The sequence below is a fragment of the Aspergillus brunneoviolaceus genome (assembly GCF_003184695.1).
Source record: "Aspergillus brunneoviolaceus CBS 621.78 unplaced genomic scaffold BO95scaffold_3, whole genome shotgun sequence".
NCBI lineage: Eukaryota > Fungi > Ascomycota > Eurotiomycetes > Eurotiales > Aspergillaceae > Aspergillus > Aspergillus brunneoviolaceus.
Window position 1 is genome coordinate 377,973 of NW_020290733.1, and position 15,950 is coordinate 393,922.

The 15,950-nt window shown below is 52.0% G+C and overlaps 5 protein-coding genes and 3 non-coding genes across 8 annotated transcripts; 6 read left to right on the top strand and 2 right to left on the bottom strand.

Annotated features, from left to right (window-relative positions):
- The first annotated feature begins 870 nt into the window (after nucleotides 1-870).
- On the top strand, nucleotides 871-2,116 carry BO95DRAFT_115408 (uncharacterized protein). Its single transcript, XM_025580407.1, has one exon. The coding sequence runs from the start codon at nucleotides 1,200-1,202 to the stop codon at nucleotides 1,959-1,961; it is 762 nt and encodes a 253-aa protein (XP_025447369.1). The 5' UTR covers nucleotides 871-1,199; the 3' UTR covers nucleotides 1,962-2,116.
- Nucleotides 2,117-2,607: 491 nt separating this feature from the next.
- Nucleotides 2,608-5,393, top strand: BO95DRAFT_438107 (rDNA-binding RNA polymerase I transcriptional factor). Its single transcript, XM_025585431.1, has one exon. It carries the CDS (start codon nucleotides 3,091-3,093, stop codon nucleotides 5,086-5,088), a length of 1,998 nt encoding a protein of 665 aa, XP_025447370.1. The 5' UTR covers nucleotides 2,608-3,090; the 3' UTR covers nucleotides 5,089-5,393.
- A 157-nt stretch (nucleotides 5,394-5,550) lies between these two features.
- BO95DRAFT_t14 lies at nucleotides 5,551-5,623 on the top strand. The gene has a single exon. It is a non-coding gene; the product is annotated as a tRNA-Lys (tRNA).
- Nucleotides 5,624-6,361: 738 nt separating this feature from the next.
- On the top strand, nucleotides 6,362-6,435 carry BO95DRAFT_t15. The gene has a single exon. It is a non-coding gene; the product is annotated as a tRNA-Lys (tRNA).
- Nucleotides 6,436-6,532: 97 nt separating this feature from the next.
- On the top strand, nucleotides 6,533-6,637 carry BO95DRAFT_t16. Its single transcript has one exon. It is a non-coding gene; the product is annotated as a tRNA-Lys (tRNA).
- A 2,047-nt stretch (nucleotides 6,638-8,684) lies between these two features.
- Nucleotides 8,685-10,551, bottom strand: BO95DRAFT_438109 (alpha/beta hydrolase). The gene has a single exon (XM_025585432.1). The coding sequence runs from the start codon at nucleotides 10,114-10,116 to the stop codon at nucleotides 9,073-9,075; it is 1,044 nt and encodes a 347-aa protein (XP_025447371.1). The 5' UTR covers nucleotides 10,117-10,551; the 3' UTR covers nucleotides 8,685-9,072.
- A 156-nt stretch (nucleotides 10,552-10,707) lies between these two features.
- erdS (aspartyl-tRNA synthetase, cytoplasmic) lies at nucleotides 10,708-14,361 on the top strand. The gene has a single exon (XM_025585433.1). It carries the CDS (start codon nucleotides 11,159-11,161, stop codon nucleotides 14,006-14,008), a length of 2,850 nt encoding a protein of 949 aa, XP_025447372.1. The 5' UTR covers nucleotides 10,708-11,158; the 3' UTR covers nucleotides 14,009-14,361.
- BO95DRAFT_438111 (uncharacterized protein) lies at nucleotides 14,262-15,771 on the bottom strand. The gene is made up of 3 exons (XM_025585434.1): nucleotides 15,640-15,771; nucleotides 15,169-15,564; nucleotides 14,262-15,063 (listed from the first exon to the last, which is right to left on the bottom strand). The coding sequence occupies exons 2-3, from the start codon at nucleotides 15,466-15,468 to the stop codon at nucleotides 14,467-14,469; spliced, it is 897 nt and encodes a 298-aa protein (XP_025447373.1). The 5' UTR covers nucleotides 15,469-15,564; nucleotides 15,640-15,771; the 3' UTR covers nucleotides 14,262-14,466.
- Between the last annotated feature and the right edge of the window lie 179 nt (nucleotides 15,772-15,950).

A 15,950-nucleotide genomic window follows, 5' to 3' on the forward strand; every position in this document is an offset into this window, starting at 1 on the left:
TTCTTTCTGGAAGGTCCATTGTTCCCCATTCTGGGCCTAAACCAGCGCCAATACTAAGCCGAACCACAGGTGAACAAAGGGCATCGCAAGCAAGCAATTGAACCTTACTGGGCCGGAGGTTTGGCGCAGGGCTTGATTTTCCACGGAACAACCCACCAATTTGACCTCCCGAGCAGCCCAGACTTTTTGTTCTGCGAGATCAAGTGGAGATTAGAAGCGCTGAAGGAGGCACCAGAGAGGAGGATAGTACGGTACGATTTATGGAGTAGAGCAAAAAGAGGAGAGAAAAAAAAAAGAAAGAGCAAAGAGAGCAAAGAGAGCAAAGAGAGATCATCCCCCCTCCCCAATAACTTACGAGTTGACTAGTGACTCGACTGTGACTGTTGCCTCTTTCCTTTGCTTTCCTCCTTCGGTCCCGTCCCTCGTCTGCCCTTTTCTTTCCTTCCTCCCCGGGCCTCTTCTTTTCCCTCCTCTTTCCCCTCTTTCTTTTCTCCTCCATTCCTCCTTGGGGGTTATTCGCCGTTCCTTTCTCGTACTTTGATTCTTACATCCTCGATCGGAGAATCCTGGATCCCCTTCCTTTCCTTTCCCTCCTTCCCTGCCTTCATACCTCGAAAGGCTTTTCAATTCTATTCTCTACCGTGGCGCGTCCTGGTTGTCCGCCCGGACCTTCTCACATCTCGGTGCTGCTGCTGCGTTGAAGTCGTCGGCTCCCCCTTGACTCGTGCAGTCCATCCTTTCCGAATATCCTATTTGCCTTCCGACCAACTGTTTTCTTCCTTTCTGCTGTGCACGAATTATTCTGGAAGAAATACACAAAACCTTTCGATAGGAAACGTCCACTGATTCGATCTCTTTCGGAATCTCAAGAGCGCTTCAGTCGCATTTGATAACGGACATTCCGACAATCGATCTTCCATTCCTTCTTGGTCTCCGCCACCCCGCGATCATCCACTACACATTCTCGGTCTATTCCACGCAAGGCGACTGGCACTTTTGCAAACGAGTTGAGTACTTGGAGAGAAGCGTCTAAAAATAGGAGACAACGTCCACGGCAAAATCCATATCTTCTTACTAAAAGAAGCGAACGACACACAAACAAATAGGCCGACTGATCCAGTCGAATAGATCGGCCCTTATCAGCACCGATTGATCATCCCGGCCGTCTGTTGTTCGTATAGATCCCGAGTATTACCACCATGTCGACTCTCACCAGGGCCTTCACGAAGCGCAGCAAGCGCCCTGAGGTCTCCGCGCCGATGCCTTACCGTGAGGGACATTCTAAGTTCAGTGCAGGCACTATCAACCGAGGCAAGATCTCTGCGCCCGTTGAGTTATTGTCGACCACAAACATGCTGGCCTACAATGCTCCGGACCTTCATTCTGCGTCCTCATCTTCAACATCTTCAATTCAGTGGCCCGATGATTCAGATGTCTCCTTTACACAGCGCAGCTTTGGATCGCCTGTCACAACGCCGGGCGAATCCCCCGTTGATGCCGATCCCGCCCCTCTACCCACTTACTTTCCCAAGCGCTCAGCGACTGTTAGCAGCCACACTACTCGTTCCTCAACATCCACTGCGTCTTCAGCGGAGGCACCTCTAGTACCCAAGCGCGCCCTGTCTCACACGAAGCGCTCGCATCAAGAGCTAGCCCGCAAACGATCTGTGTCTCGACTGTCACCTCCCCCCTTGAACTCGACACGCAGCACCTCCGCTGTTCGTCAAGGTTCTGAGGCTTATCACATGGAACCTCACCCTTTCAGCAAAGAACTTGAGCAGGTGAACGAGGTCGTCGAGGAGTTCGGTGGTACGCGCGTGCTCGATGAGGAAGAACTGATCTTGCGAGACAAAGGGTTGAGGAAGTTCACTGTTGATGAGTATCTGGTTGAGATTGAAGACTTCTATGGGAGCATGTTCGATCATTGGCGAGGACCAATTGCCTCCGGCACCTGGCTCTAAGCAGCTGGCGCTCCTTTCCATTCCTTCACGTTTTCCGATGGCCACTGTCCAGTGAGATGGCAATTTTCTTCTGGGTACTGGATTATCCCTTTCTTTTAATCAGGTGCTAGCCTGTGTCATGACCCACTCGTATTCACTCTTTTAATGTCTTGTCCTATATTTGCCGTTCTGAACCTTCATCCGCTATATACCACGGGAGGATTGTGATTGTCTGTGTCCCATGTTTGTTTCTCCTTGGTCTGTTGTGTATTGTGGATGTTATGTGAAAACATTGCATATCTGTCTGATAGAGATGTTAATCTGTGCTAGTCACTGAATGCGACCATGGTTTCTATCTTTGCTTATTTCCGGCAATAGTAGTTTGCTTTTTGCTAGTAAATACTTGCCTTTCCCAATGCAATAAGTTCTCATATTATGTGCAGAAAGCGTCGAGATGTAGATCAGGTTGAGGCCGAAAGTGGAGCGAAGAGACAGATTCCAACCGGAAACATACATATGCCCCAAAGTCCCAAGTAGGCAAGGCCTCAGGCGCGAGGGTCACGCGCTAGTCACGGGGTAGCGGCCTCAGGCTCCACATCCGCCCCACACCCAAAAAATTTCACGCTGTGTTTCTTCTACGTCTTCTCCGCCTTGCGTTCAAATTCCTATCTTCTCTCTCCTTCCAGCCGTTCTCCCCTCTGTTGAAGTCTACCTGCGCCCGTCTCCCACGTTGTCCCCCTGTCCTGGCGCTGTGTGTGTCTTTTAATGGATAGATCAAGGTGCTTATTCCCTTGATCATTTACTGTGTCCGTCCCCTGTAGCAACGTCCGAGGCTCACTGAGCGACTTGCCTCAGCCGTGTTGTGTGCATCGCGTTTACCATCCACCGTCTGACCTGTCGACAGCTCTCGTCTGTCATCTCCCCCACGCTGAACCCTTCTTTCATTCGTCCTGAATGGAATCCGGTTACTGCTCCAATACCCTTGCGTTCATCCTTCCATAGAAATATCAGTTCGGTCATGGTCGGATCCATTGCCACCGCCTCGCGCAGGCCGTTGACCAATCCTTCTAAGATGCTAGCCAAAGCGTCCCCCGTGCCCATTCTGAAAACACCCAAACGAGAGAACTCAGTGATCGGCATAAAGCGCAGGATGGAAGACGACGATCTCTCTCTGTCACCCTCTTCGTCGCTGACCTCCGAGACCGAATTTAACCCCAGTCCTCGCAAGCGAGCTAGGGTTAAGTTTGAACCGGAGGTGGAGATGCGCGAACTTCCATACTATGAGAGAGCGCCCGAGCGGGAGTCGAAACCAGAAAAGAGTGCCTCGGTGGTCCGAGAGGAGGTGCGCCGGGCCATCCAACGGCATGTTTCTGGCACCGACAGTGAGGCGTATGACCGGATCAAGGAGCTCTTCTCGGTGGACCCTCGGCGCCCGGATGAGGACCACATTCTTCTATCTGATGTACCTACACCCACATCCTTGAGATATCATCTGATGGGTCTTTCGTCAAACGTTGCCGCGCTAGATCGCAGTTGCAACGGGCTAGTCCAGGCTGTGCTGAATAGTGTGTGGCTCGGCCGCGACGAGTCCTACATCAAGCTGTATATACGCTTCCTTGGTAATCTTGCTGCCGCCCAGGGCATTTATCTGGGACCAGTGCTCAAGATGCTGGTTAATTACATGGGCGAGCTTCCCAAGGACACTGGCAAGGTGCCGGGTTACGTCCCCGTGCCAGCGTCGGAGATCTACATGCGAGTCCATATGGCCCTACGCTATGTCATGCAGTTAATCCCGTCTGGCAGTGGATCGCTATCTCCAATCTTGTCCGTGCATTTCCCCTTCGATACGGATTCTGCCAAGGCCAACATTGCCTATACGAGCAACTTGCTCAAGATCAGCAGCTATACACCGGAGCTGCAAGCAGACATTCTAGCTCTGATCACAGAGAAAGTCGTCAAGATTGACGTTCAGATTCAGGTTGATCTGGAAGAAATCGAGGACGAAGTAGGCGAAGACGTTTTGCGCGGCGTCTCGCCAGAGGCTATCATGGCCGATGAGGACGAGGACGATGACGATGACGACGCTTCCGTCCTGAGCGATGAGTCTGTAGACGACGACTCTCAGCGTATCAAGACCGTTCGCGACAACATCCTTAAGCTGGACGGCATGATCGATTTGTTATTCGAATACTACGCACCGGCGTTCGCATCCGGCTCCCTTCAGGATAAGGAGAATGCCCTCGAGCTCTTGTTGAGCCACTTTCAAACCATTATTCTTCCCAACCACCGCTCCCGCCACACTCAGTTCCTCCTGTTTCACTATTCCCAAACATCTCCCGAACTCGCGGAACGCTTCGCTTCCACCTGTATTCACACTATGACCAACCGGAGGCAACCGGCCATCTTGCGGCAATCAGCTGTCGCCTATCTGGCTAGTCTTGTCGCGCGTGGCGCCCATATCTCTGGCGAGATGGCGCGAGATGTGTTCGACCTGCTGGGTGCGGAATTGACCAGCTTCCGTAACGAATTCGAGGACACGTGCCGGGGACCCGACCCCCGACGATACGGCCTCTTCTACTCGATATCCCAGGCATTGCTCTATATTTTCTGTTTCCGCTGGCGGGACCTGACCACGGCGGCAGTTGAAGGCGACACGCCAGAGCAAGTTGAAGAACTGGAACCGGAAGACATCCTATTCCCGCCCTCGGTCAAGGAGGTGCTTCGTCAAACTATCTACTCAAAGCTCAACCCGCTCAAAGTGTGCTCGCCCGCAATCGTGACACAGTTCGCCCGGATGTCTCAACACTTCAACCTGATGTATGTGTACAGCATTCTGGAGACGAACAAGCGCGTTCGGATTTCGACCTATCGTAGTTTGTCTGCATTGGCGGACCCGCGCTTCCACCAAGTGGAGCGTGAGATCCGCGCAGGAGATGACATCGGTTATCAAGCGGACTCTTACTTCCCCTTCGATCCATACCAACTCCCTCGCAGTCGCCGCTGGCTGGAGGGTGACTACGTCGAGTGGCGGGGTATTCCGGGGTTGGATAATGACGAGGATGACGAGGACGACAGTGAGGCAGATGACGATGAGGATGTGTCCGACGACGACTTGAGCATTGGGACCGAGACTGATGACGACATGTAATGGATGAACAAAAGTGTTTTCTGGTGAAGGACTGAAGAAAAGCAAAAGCGCTGATTCTGTGTTTCTTGTGCTTGGCGAGCCCAATACCCTTTTTTCTCTTAGATCTGTTCGCTTCCATTTTGGTTGTCCTTTTCTTTCACTCTTCCGTTCTAGCCAGCTGTTGTCTCGAACTGATTTCATTTGATGCATGGGGGCTACCTGACCATGTCGGCTATGTGCTTTGTCGACTTTCTGTTCTGTTTTGGGTGGGCGTGATGAAGCCGAATATATGATGTGAGAATGATTTTGGTATTTAAGAAAAATTCATCTACATAGCCAATTGGATGATATTTTCCAGATCTACCTGAGGTCTTTCCCCAATTGTTCTTCTAGTCTTATATATTGTCGTTGCAGAAACGTTGGATAGCGCTCTGTCAAGCCCAAGGCTGTATAGGCCTTTTTGTAGAATTCTGATTACAAATTGCCCGGTTAGCTCAATGGTCAGAGCGTCCGACTTTTAATCGGAAGGTTGCGAGTTCGACCCTCGCATCGGGCGGTTTTTCTTTTGTTTTGCCCTTTCCTTGCTTGTACGCATTACAGGGTATGTTCTTTAGATATTCGCGGATACGTAGACATCTCCCGGTAGGAGATTCCTTGATATAACAGTGATGGAATAGAAAAGAAAAAAAAAAAGAGGAAAGAAAACAAATATGCTCTACCGAAGGAATCGAGTAAGAATGGGTGGGTTGTATCCCTGGGAGGAGGGAGGGGGTGGGAAGCCTAGAACAGAAATGCCCGCTTGAATAATTGTGTTCGTACTGCTGCTGTATGGAAAATTGAACGAGTTCCCATCATTTGACAGCCCTTTTCGTGGATATTCTTATCCTATAATCGGCCACCTATCCTGTGACAAGTAGAGTAGTTCCGCCCCAAGTTGCTACCCCTCCTCCTTATATCCATATCAGATTCGATGTAGCAAGGTTCTATGCGAATTTCCTTTCGGCTGGCCCGGAATGGGTCACTCTAATGTCTGGCGAAAGGGAGGTCCGGCTGGCCGGGATGCAGTGCTGCCTATGTTTGCAGCGCGTCTGTCCTATTCATAATATGAGCATTATCAGGCTTTTAGTAAATCTCAAGAAAAGTAGGAAATGAGTAGACTAGAATAAAAGAGAGGGGCAGAAGGAAAGGGGTCAATTCTCTAATGCGCCGTGAATGCATAGATGCGCCAGTTCGGATCGCCACCAGCCTTGCTTGTATGTTATATACTCAGTACTTAGTAGATCTTTCAACCAACGCCCCGTTGGCACAATTGGTCAGCGCGTGAGACTTTTAATCTCAAGGTTGTGAGTTCGAGCCTCACACGGGGCGCAAGTTCTTTTTTGACCCGTTGGGCTTTGTGCTCTTTTGCCACCCCTGCGTTGGGCTTACCATATATTTTCTGTTGGGCGGCATTTTCTCCAACCAGGCCCGGTTGGCACAATTGGTCAGCGCGTGAGACTTTTATGAAATCTCCCGTTTGGGAGTCATAATAGTGATCTCAAGGTTACGAGTTCGAGCCTCGTATCGGGCGAGGTTATTCTTTTTCTTTTCTTTCCCTTTTGTTTTTTGAACTACCTTCTCGAGGCCAATGTCCCGTGGAGCACTTGATGGTTTAATGTAAGGGCTTTTTTTGTATTTTTCTTTTTATTGGCCCCGGCCCTTTTCTACTGCATTTATCTCGCAATTGGACGGGATGTTTGTGGAATATCCATGAGCTCCATGGGCGAGACTAATCTACGGTACGTACCCTGGTAGCCCTGCCGCGGATATATTCTGCGATCTATACTTCCGCTCGGTTATCTCGACTAGGCGAATGCAAAGAATGTCACCTCGCCTTAGATTTGATCGCTTCCCACGAGATAAGGTCAGTATCAACAAATAGCAAGTCCCCACCACGTATCAAACCCACCTAACACACAATGGCACGACGATAGGATATGCACGTTCTATATGCGTCCAATAACTAGGAACACAAGCACGCGGTAACCGAGTAGAGAATGGTTCTGTGGACATGATGAACCATGACCCAGGTACAGACCACGAGCCCAGCTACACCATAGAGATAAGCCTCGGTCCATCAACAATGAGCCCTTCGGTCTCTCACAATGACTGATCAGTGACCAGCAGGTGTGTTGGAGCGAGTGCTGGATGGCTGTCAAGCAATGTTGATGAGGCGAGGTTGATCAATGGCACCTCATAAGCAAACAAGTCTTCGAAGGGGCGATTTAAGATGGTCCCTGTGTGCTGTGCGGAGTGAAGAGCCATACCTTGTGGGTTGTAGCCGCGGAAAATACGCCGTAAGCTTCTGAAAGAGGTCTGTCTTATGCACGAACCCCAGGATATTTATCTCAGAACCAACCCTCGAAACAGAATTGGTTGGGTCCTCATACGTATTATATATCTGGCAGTTGTGCTGTTGATCATAAGCTCTATAGTTTCCACGAATCCGTTCCTCATCATGAACAGCTGATGGAGACCGAGGTAGTAGCCAACCGTGCCAGACTGGATCCTCTAGTTGGCCCTGCGCAGCTGCTTTCATCGAACTTGATGAGTCCGTAGGTTGAATAGGGCGGTTGGACATGAGTGGAATTGCCGTTCGCTCAATTGTCCTTCTTCCCCCGTTATGTTCTGTCTCACCCTTCTCAGCTGAAATGGTTCTAGGCTGAGTGATGGGCGGCGAACAGCCTTATCATAAGGTGATATATAGTCAGCGTAGAGTTCGAGGTGGGACTTGATGGTAGAGATAGAACAGCGAACGTTTGGCTCGGTCTATTGAGTGTTGTGGCGTGACTCCAAATGTCAGAGAACAAGCAGACTGCAAGCTTGGGATGGACTTGAGGCATAAAGCCTTCCTATTCCCCTTCCTCTTGGAGATCGAGACTGTCCCGAGCGTTGTCTCACCGCGAGGTAGATGTTCCAGTCAGTCAGAATTCTTGGAGCATGGCCATTGTCTGCCGATGTGAACGTATACGATAGCATAAAGTCAATATCTCCAGGTTGAAAGCTTTCGGGCGTGAAGAGATCGGAAATGAGATCTTTGATGACATGACAAGAGGATATGGTGGCTCATGACTTCTGTCATTTCACCACACCTCTACACCATGAGATGTAGTTGTCGTTCTGCTCTTGATCTCGAGGGGTTTCGGATGTCACGGCAGAGAGATAAACAGATGGAGGGGGCAATTGCCGAAATCGGATCTGGACGAAAGGCAAAAGCATTGACGCTTAACACCGATGGCAGGAGGTAAAAGAGTTGAGCAAGGCAGCTAATGAGTGATACCCCTTCACTATGCCACTACCCCTCCGACCCCGCCCTAAAATTTCAACATTCGCATCAACACTCCAATTGGAGGTAGGCAGGTCTGCTGCCCTACTGAGTGCTCATATGCCTACAACCAGGCACTTGAGGACGATGAAGTTCCCAGGGCCCGCGCTAAGCTTCGGATCACCCTAGTTTTGGTTGCACTCGACATGATCATGGATATAGAGGTTCAAGAATACCGAGTCTTCTGGGTTGCCTTTGTATAGGGGGGAGGTAGACCGGTTCTAGTACAGCTATGTTGTGATAGTCAGCAGGCGGGCAAACAGGGGTAATATATATCCGAGGTGCGGGACTATTTCCCGCCCGTTCTAAATTTTCCCATGGCGAGATCATTCATATATGCAAGAAACCGGTAGATCATGCCTGTACACTGCATCCCAGCAGTACAAGGATGTAAAAAGCAGCGAGCATACTTATATACAAATAACAATGCCCACGAAGTAATGACGCCGTTTCCAACCATCGCAAATCACAGATGCCCCCCACCAAGAAGAATAAACCGCTTCAAGAATAGACAAACCCGCTCATCGCTCGAAAAGGAAACAAAGTCTCGGTCTTGCACTCAGCTGTTGTGTATGCGCATGCGTGTAAGTATACGAATACAGCCCATTTTCTTTTGGGTTGCTCTACTCTTCTTTTGTTTCTTACGATTCAAAAATACGCTTCATGGCGGCACAAGCCTCCTGATAGAGGATATCCACCCGGACCTGATCCCGGAATGGATTGGGCGACTTATCCCATCCGTGCTGAACCTTCTCGATCATCATGGCGCGCACGTGCTTCTGGATCTTCTGCAGGCGGCGCACGAACACCTGACCCTCCTTGAGCAGCATGTCCCACTCGCAGATGTAGAGGAAGATGTCGTGCGGCAACGCGTCGCCGAGGATCTCGTCCGAGGCGCGCACGGGCGAGGCGTAGGGCGAGCGGCGGTCGGCGTGGTCGGGAAGGTAGGATTCATCGAAGAGATCGGTGAAGAAAGCGGGGAGGGTCTTGCTGGGCATGAGACTCATGGCGCGGCGGTGATCGCGGGACTCCTCGAAGTCGAGGATGGGATACCAGCAGAAGAGGGCGACGATGTTGAGCTCATTGGAAGGGGATTGGACGAGATGTTGGGAGGAGTCGGTGTGGATCACATGCGACAACGTGGAGTTGTTGGAGTTCTGTTGGCTTAGCAGGCCCCGGAGACGGAGCGGAACGGTCACCGCTAAATTGCCGCCAGCCGAGAAGCCGCTGAGGGCGATCCGGGAGACATCTAGACTCAGCTCCGTGGCGTGGGCGGCGAGATATTGCAGTGCGCGCACCCCGTCATCCACGGCCGCGGGAAACGGATGTTCGGGGGCTCGGCGATAGCCCACGCTCACAACGACGGCGCCGACTTCCGACAAGATGCACTGCGCCCAGCGGCTGTCGTCGGTGGCGTGGCCGAGGGTGAACCCGCCGCCGTGGAAGTTGACGACAACCGGAAGCCGGCGGCCTTCTTTTTTAGCGACCTGGTAGTCCTTTGGGCAATAGAAATGGAGATGGATCCGCGCGGAATGCGAGTCGGATTCAGAGGAGGGAAAGGAACGGCGGAAAGTTGGTCGAGAGGGACGTGGGGGTAGGACATCGTGGATAAACATGCCAATGCGCATAAGGAACCGCCAGAAGGTGGCCTGGACATACAACCACCAGCGGGACGAGTGAGCCATGATTGATTGGGCAGGTGACGATTCAAGCATGCACGGGAAGAATAAGGTTATGTTATGGTTATGGGGAAGAAGATGGATCCAGTATTATCCCCAGCGAGAAACTGGATGAGAGGTAGAGAGTGCCGGAGAGAGAGAGGGATAAAGAGAATGGAGGATGAGGTGAGATGGGAAGGATGGAATGGTGATCAGTTAATGCCAAGCATGGGGCGTCTAATGCAGGAATGGCAGCGGGGAAGTACAGTACAATAATAATAGTACTTTACAGTAAGTACGGAGTAGTATACGGAGTATCCGTCGGTTGATTGATAGACAAGCATTCAAGGAGTGAAGTAATGCGACGAAGACGAAGACGAAGCCAAAGGCCAAACCCAAAGTCTTGGATCACATCATAGTTCCTCAAGATTCCGGTTTTGACAAGGGGAGTGGTTGTTGCTTAGGGCTGAAAGATTAGAGAATGAGAGAGAAAAGGGAAAGAAATCGCCGTTCCGACAATACTCTTTCATCATTCTCACATGACATCATGGCTTGCCGCCGGCCTCGGTCTCTGCGGTTTCCAGCAACTTTTCCTTCCATCCCACGCAACACAGTCAACCTTGTTGAAACACTGATCTTCCATTCGTGGCTTGTGCTCCCTCCTTTTTTTTTCTTGTCTTTTGCTTATTTTCTTTTCTGCTACTACGTATAGCTTTCTTGCTTGTTTGCTTGAATCCTGCTCCACCCGTGGTTCCCTTCGAATTGAACTTACTTGAGAATTAATAAACCTAGTAAGCATCTGGACCCTGGTTGGGCCCGATTTCTTCCCTCTTCGTATTAAAACGCTCACTGCATCCTCCTCCTCTCCCCTCCCTCCTCTCTTGTTTGCCCAGCCCCTCCTTCTGCTTAATTCTCTGGTTCTCTAGTCTTATTAATTAAGTACCCTTATCTTCCCTCTCTTACTCTTCCCCTCCTCCTCTTCGTCTTACTTCCTCTTCCCATCATCACATCCATAACACTAAAACTACCCCCCCTCCACTCCTCCCACTTGGGAGAACCACCCCTCACCATGTCAATCAAACGTGCTCTTTCGAAGATTAAAACTTCCAGAACGTCCACTTCGGAGGATGGCCACAGTAGCCCCTCCGTGTCCCTCTCCCCGCGTCGCAGCATCTTCAGCAACATCCTGCGCGATCGCGACTATGTTTCCTCCTCCGATGATGTTTCGGACGATTCCTCTGCCACCGGGGGAATGAGCAAGAACCAACAGAAGCGCCTGGCTCGGAAGCAACGCAAGGAAAGTTCGCGCCTCAGTGAGGATCGCCACTCAGAGGATTCGGATATGCGTCACAAGGAGGAGATTGCTACAGCCGCTCGCGAAGAGACCGCTGAGATGAAGGCTCGCTACGGCGAATTACCCCTCATGCAGTCCCGAACCCGGACTCATGAGCTACGTACTAATTTCACGGACATTTCTACCTCTCTGGTTGGCCAGGAAGTCTACTTCACGGCCCGCCTGCACATCATCCGTCGCATGAGCGCCAAGTTGGTCTTCTTAGTCTTCCGCCAGCAGTTGTTCACCTTCCAGGGCGTCCTGCATGATGAACCAGGCGTGGTCTCCCTAGCAATGGTTCATTGGGCCGAACATCTTCGCTTGGGCAGCATTGTTAGGGTTCGGGGCGTTGTTCAGGCGCCTCAGGTCCCCGTCTTGGGCTGCACCATCCATGATGTTGAAGTTGCTATCAAGGAGCTGCATCTCGTTGTTCGTCGCGAGGAGCCCGTCCCCTTCAGTGTTTACGAGGCCGAAATCCAGACAGCCGAGGAAGAACGTGTTGAGGGCCGACGCAGTCGCATTCCTGATAGAACTCGTCTCGTTAACCGTCTGCTTGACTTGCGCACTCCCACCTCTCAATCCATTTTCCGAATCCAGTCCGCTATCGGAAACCTCTTCCGTACCGCACTTGACGAACAGAATTTCATTGAGATCCACACCCCCAAGTTGCAAGGTTCCGCCACGGAGTCTGGCGCCAGTGTCTTTCATGTTCAATACTTTGGTCGGGATGCTTTCCTGGCTCAGAGTCCGCAATTGGCTAAGCAAATGGCCATCGCGGCTGACTTTGGCCGAGTCTATGAGATCGGTGCCGTCTTCCGTGCGGAGAATTCGAACACTCACCGCCACCTGACTGAATACACGGGCCTGGATATCGAGATGGCTATTGAGGAGCACTACCATGAGATGCTCGAGGTATTGGACTCGGTTATCAAGAACATTCTGGAAGGTGTCTACCGCCGCTTCCGGCGCGAAGTTGACACCATCAAGCACCAATTCCCCTCTGAAGATGTTGTCTGGCTGGAGAAGACCCCAATCCTCCGATTTTCTGACGGCATCAAGATGCTGAACGACTCGGGCTGGCGAGACGAAGACGGCAACCCATTGCCTGAGGACGAGGATCTGAGTACCCGCGATGAAATTCGTCTGGGCGAGCTCGTGAAGGAGAAGTATGGTACCGACTACTACATCCTTGACAAGTTCCCCGTCAATGCTCGTCCTTTCTATACTATGCCCGACCCGGAGGACAGCCGGTTCACCAACTCCTTCGATATCTTCATTCGTGGCCAGGAAATTGTCTCTGGTGGCCAGCGTATCCATGATCCACACATGCTGGAGGAGAACATGAAGCGCGTGGGCATTCAGCCAGACACCATGGAGGAATACATGGAAGGTTTCCGCTGGGGAGCTCCCCCTCACGCGGGTGCTGGTGTCGGTCTTGAGCGCTTGCTGATGCTCTTGCTGAAACTGGGCAACATTCGCCTGGCTTCTCTCTTCCATCGTGATCCCCGTAGCTTCCCCGCGAAGCCCCCGGTGATGCAATTGCGTCATCCCGAATCGTCCACCATTGAACCTCCGTGGGTGCGCGACAAGAAGGGCAGTGTGGCGGAGAACGAAAGTGAGCTGCAACCCATCGAGCACCTTATCGCCAACTACGGTGACGCTACCTCCACTTCTTGGGGCGACGAACGTTTCAAGATCTGGCGTGACATGGGTACCGGAGCCGCCATTGCCTACGTCGTAAGCACGAGCAATTATGTGGTAATTCCCGGCAACCCTCTCTGCGACACCCGGCAATACCGTCAAGTGATCATCCAATTCCTGCAGTGGCTGCGGCGCGAGACCAAGTACAAGCCTGTCTGGCTTCTATGCTCAGCTGAGGTTGAAGACGTGCTCGGTGAACGTCTCGGCTGGCGCACTTTGTCCTGCATTGCCGAGGAGCGTGTCGATCCCTCGCGCAATATGGCCGCCACGGATGGCGAGATTGCCCGCAAGATTCGCCGTGCAGAGAACGAAGAGGTCAAGGTGGTGGCCCTCAAGAATGGAGAAATGGTGTCGGATGAGGTGCGCGAGAAGATCGACCAGCGCATTCAAGACTGGCTGAACAACCGCAAGGGCACCCAGGTGCACTTGTCTGAGATTCGTCCATGGCGCGATCCTGAGCACCGCTGGTATTTCTATGCTGTCGACAAGTCGGGCACTATTTGCGCCTTCGTGGCACTGGCCACTCTGGCGCCTGTGCACGGCATGCAGATCAAGTATAGCTTTGATTTCCCGGGCGCACCCAACGGAGTCATCGAGTATATTGTCACCCAGGCGATCCAGACGGCGGCTGCTGCCGGTGTCAAGTCTCTGACGTTCGGTGCTGGCGCAATGTCCACGCTCACACCAGGACACAACTTGAAGGGCCCCAAGATCAAGATGTTGCAGCACACCTACGACACGATCGCCAAGCAATTCGGCTTGGTCCGCAAGAGCGAGTTCCGAGCCAAGCTGGGTGCTACGGACGATCCGCTTTACATCGCCTATCCCCCGCATGGTATGGGCACCAAGGGTATGCGGGCCGTGCTTCATTTCTTTGAAGATTAGAGTTTCTCTAGAGAAAAGCTATCTTTACTACAAGGTACAAGCAGATGTACCTATTAGAGGATGCTTTGCTTTTCCTTACTGCCTTCGAAGATGGTTTGTCAGTTATGGGTTGTTATTACTGCTGCTGCTGCTGCCTTTTCACTATTCCCCCTCTTGTTTTGGTACTTGATTGCTCGATCTACCCCCTGATGTCGTCTTCCGTTTCGATCTAGCTGATGATACATAATTGTGTTGTGATAATAGACGCTCACATGCCATGATTGAATGATCTTAATGTTATTATGTTTGCCTGGTGCTTGCTGCCCACAACCATGAATGTAAATCCAAGCCTTTTCCCAATACACGTCCAATTATATTATACATTTCCCAAGTCACGCAGTTGACGTTGTCGTACTGAATCATAATCAATATATTTACACATAATTAAAACCGGACTATATTAAATCAGAAGCGAGAGATTACTGTATCTTCTTCGCCTCCCTCTCACCACCAATTTCTCCTTCCTGCTCCTGCTCCTGCTCCTCCGAAGCGATCGAATCCACGACCCGCCCCAGCTCCGCAACCACCCACCGGCCCACGAAGACCGCGACCCCAGCCACAACCACCACCCATCCGGCGGTCGGGACCAAGCTGCGCGGAAACACATTGCCCAGATATGGATCCAGGATCACATCCACCACGACGGGGGGCACGGTCTCCATGAGCTCCGGATCGGTGGAGTAGTAATCCGCCGCGGCGCGCACTCGCAGGAACAGCACCGAGTCCGCGACCGGGGCCGTATCCTCGACGGGACTGCTGCTGGCCGTCGTGAATCGCGAATTTGGGCTGAGCATCCCGATCCCGCCGCTGTGCCTTCCTTTGGGGCTGGCGGGCTTTTTCTTCTGGCTGTACCGGACCTGTTTGTCTAGATCGGAGAGGAGGGCGAGGCCATTGTCGTCCAGGTGTTGCTGGTGGGCGAGGCGGGCGGTCGAGTAGGTGGTTATTGCGCCGAGGAGGTCCGGGGTTCCGAGGGCGTGCGGGAGGGTGTAGGTTGTTAGGTGGAAGGAGGTTGGTTGCTGTTTTTGGGGCCGGGTGATTAGTGATGCTGTTGCGGGATATATATATATATATTTTTTTTTTGCGTTGGCGTGGGGGAGAATTCTGGGAAGGGAAAGACGTACAGTGGCTAGCCAGCATATGCGTACTTCATAGCGTTTACCGGGGATCAGATGCTCGAGGAAGAACCATGAGTCTGTGCCGGCGGAGTCGGGGCTGGGGAAGGAGGCATTGAGCTTTGTGCGGTGGTGGAAGTACGAGGGGGATAAGCGTGGGAGGCCCAAGTCGTCGATGGGAGGCGTGAGAGTTGGAATCAGGGAGGGGGCGGGTCCGAGGAAGATGGTCTTTTCGACGTTGGCGCTCGTGCGCCGGGTGAGGAGGAGGAGGGTGGTGAGGAGGAGGATGAGGAGGTGGTGGTGGTGCATTGCGGTGGTGGCTTTTGTGGTGATTTCTTTTGATATTCTTTTCTTATATGCGCAGCATTATGGAGCTGGGAAGGGTGGTGACACTGGATTAGTAGTCTACAGAAGTCAGTTTCTGGTAGAGGGTTGAGGAAGTGGAACTGAGGTGCATGCACTGCTGGCATACATACATACAGAGCTACTGCTTCTGGAGCTGCGCGGGAGCTGTAATTGATGGACAGGCTTGATGGGTGTTTATAGAGCGATTGTGGGATATGCGGAGAGTGAGAGAGTATGATATTAGAGTAGAACCCATGTCATCCTGGGCGAGAGGAGGTGAAAGGAGGTGCTCTTCGCTATTGGACTCCAAGAAGCCCATTGGCGATCCTCGTCATCGCGAACCGTCCAGTTCGACGATGCTGGGATCGACCATGCCGTCACATCATCACGTGACACGACGCCGGCGCTGACTCAGCTAGCTGACCGCTAGGTGGTCACGGGATGGC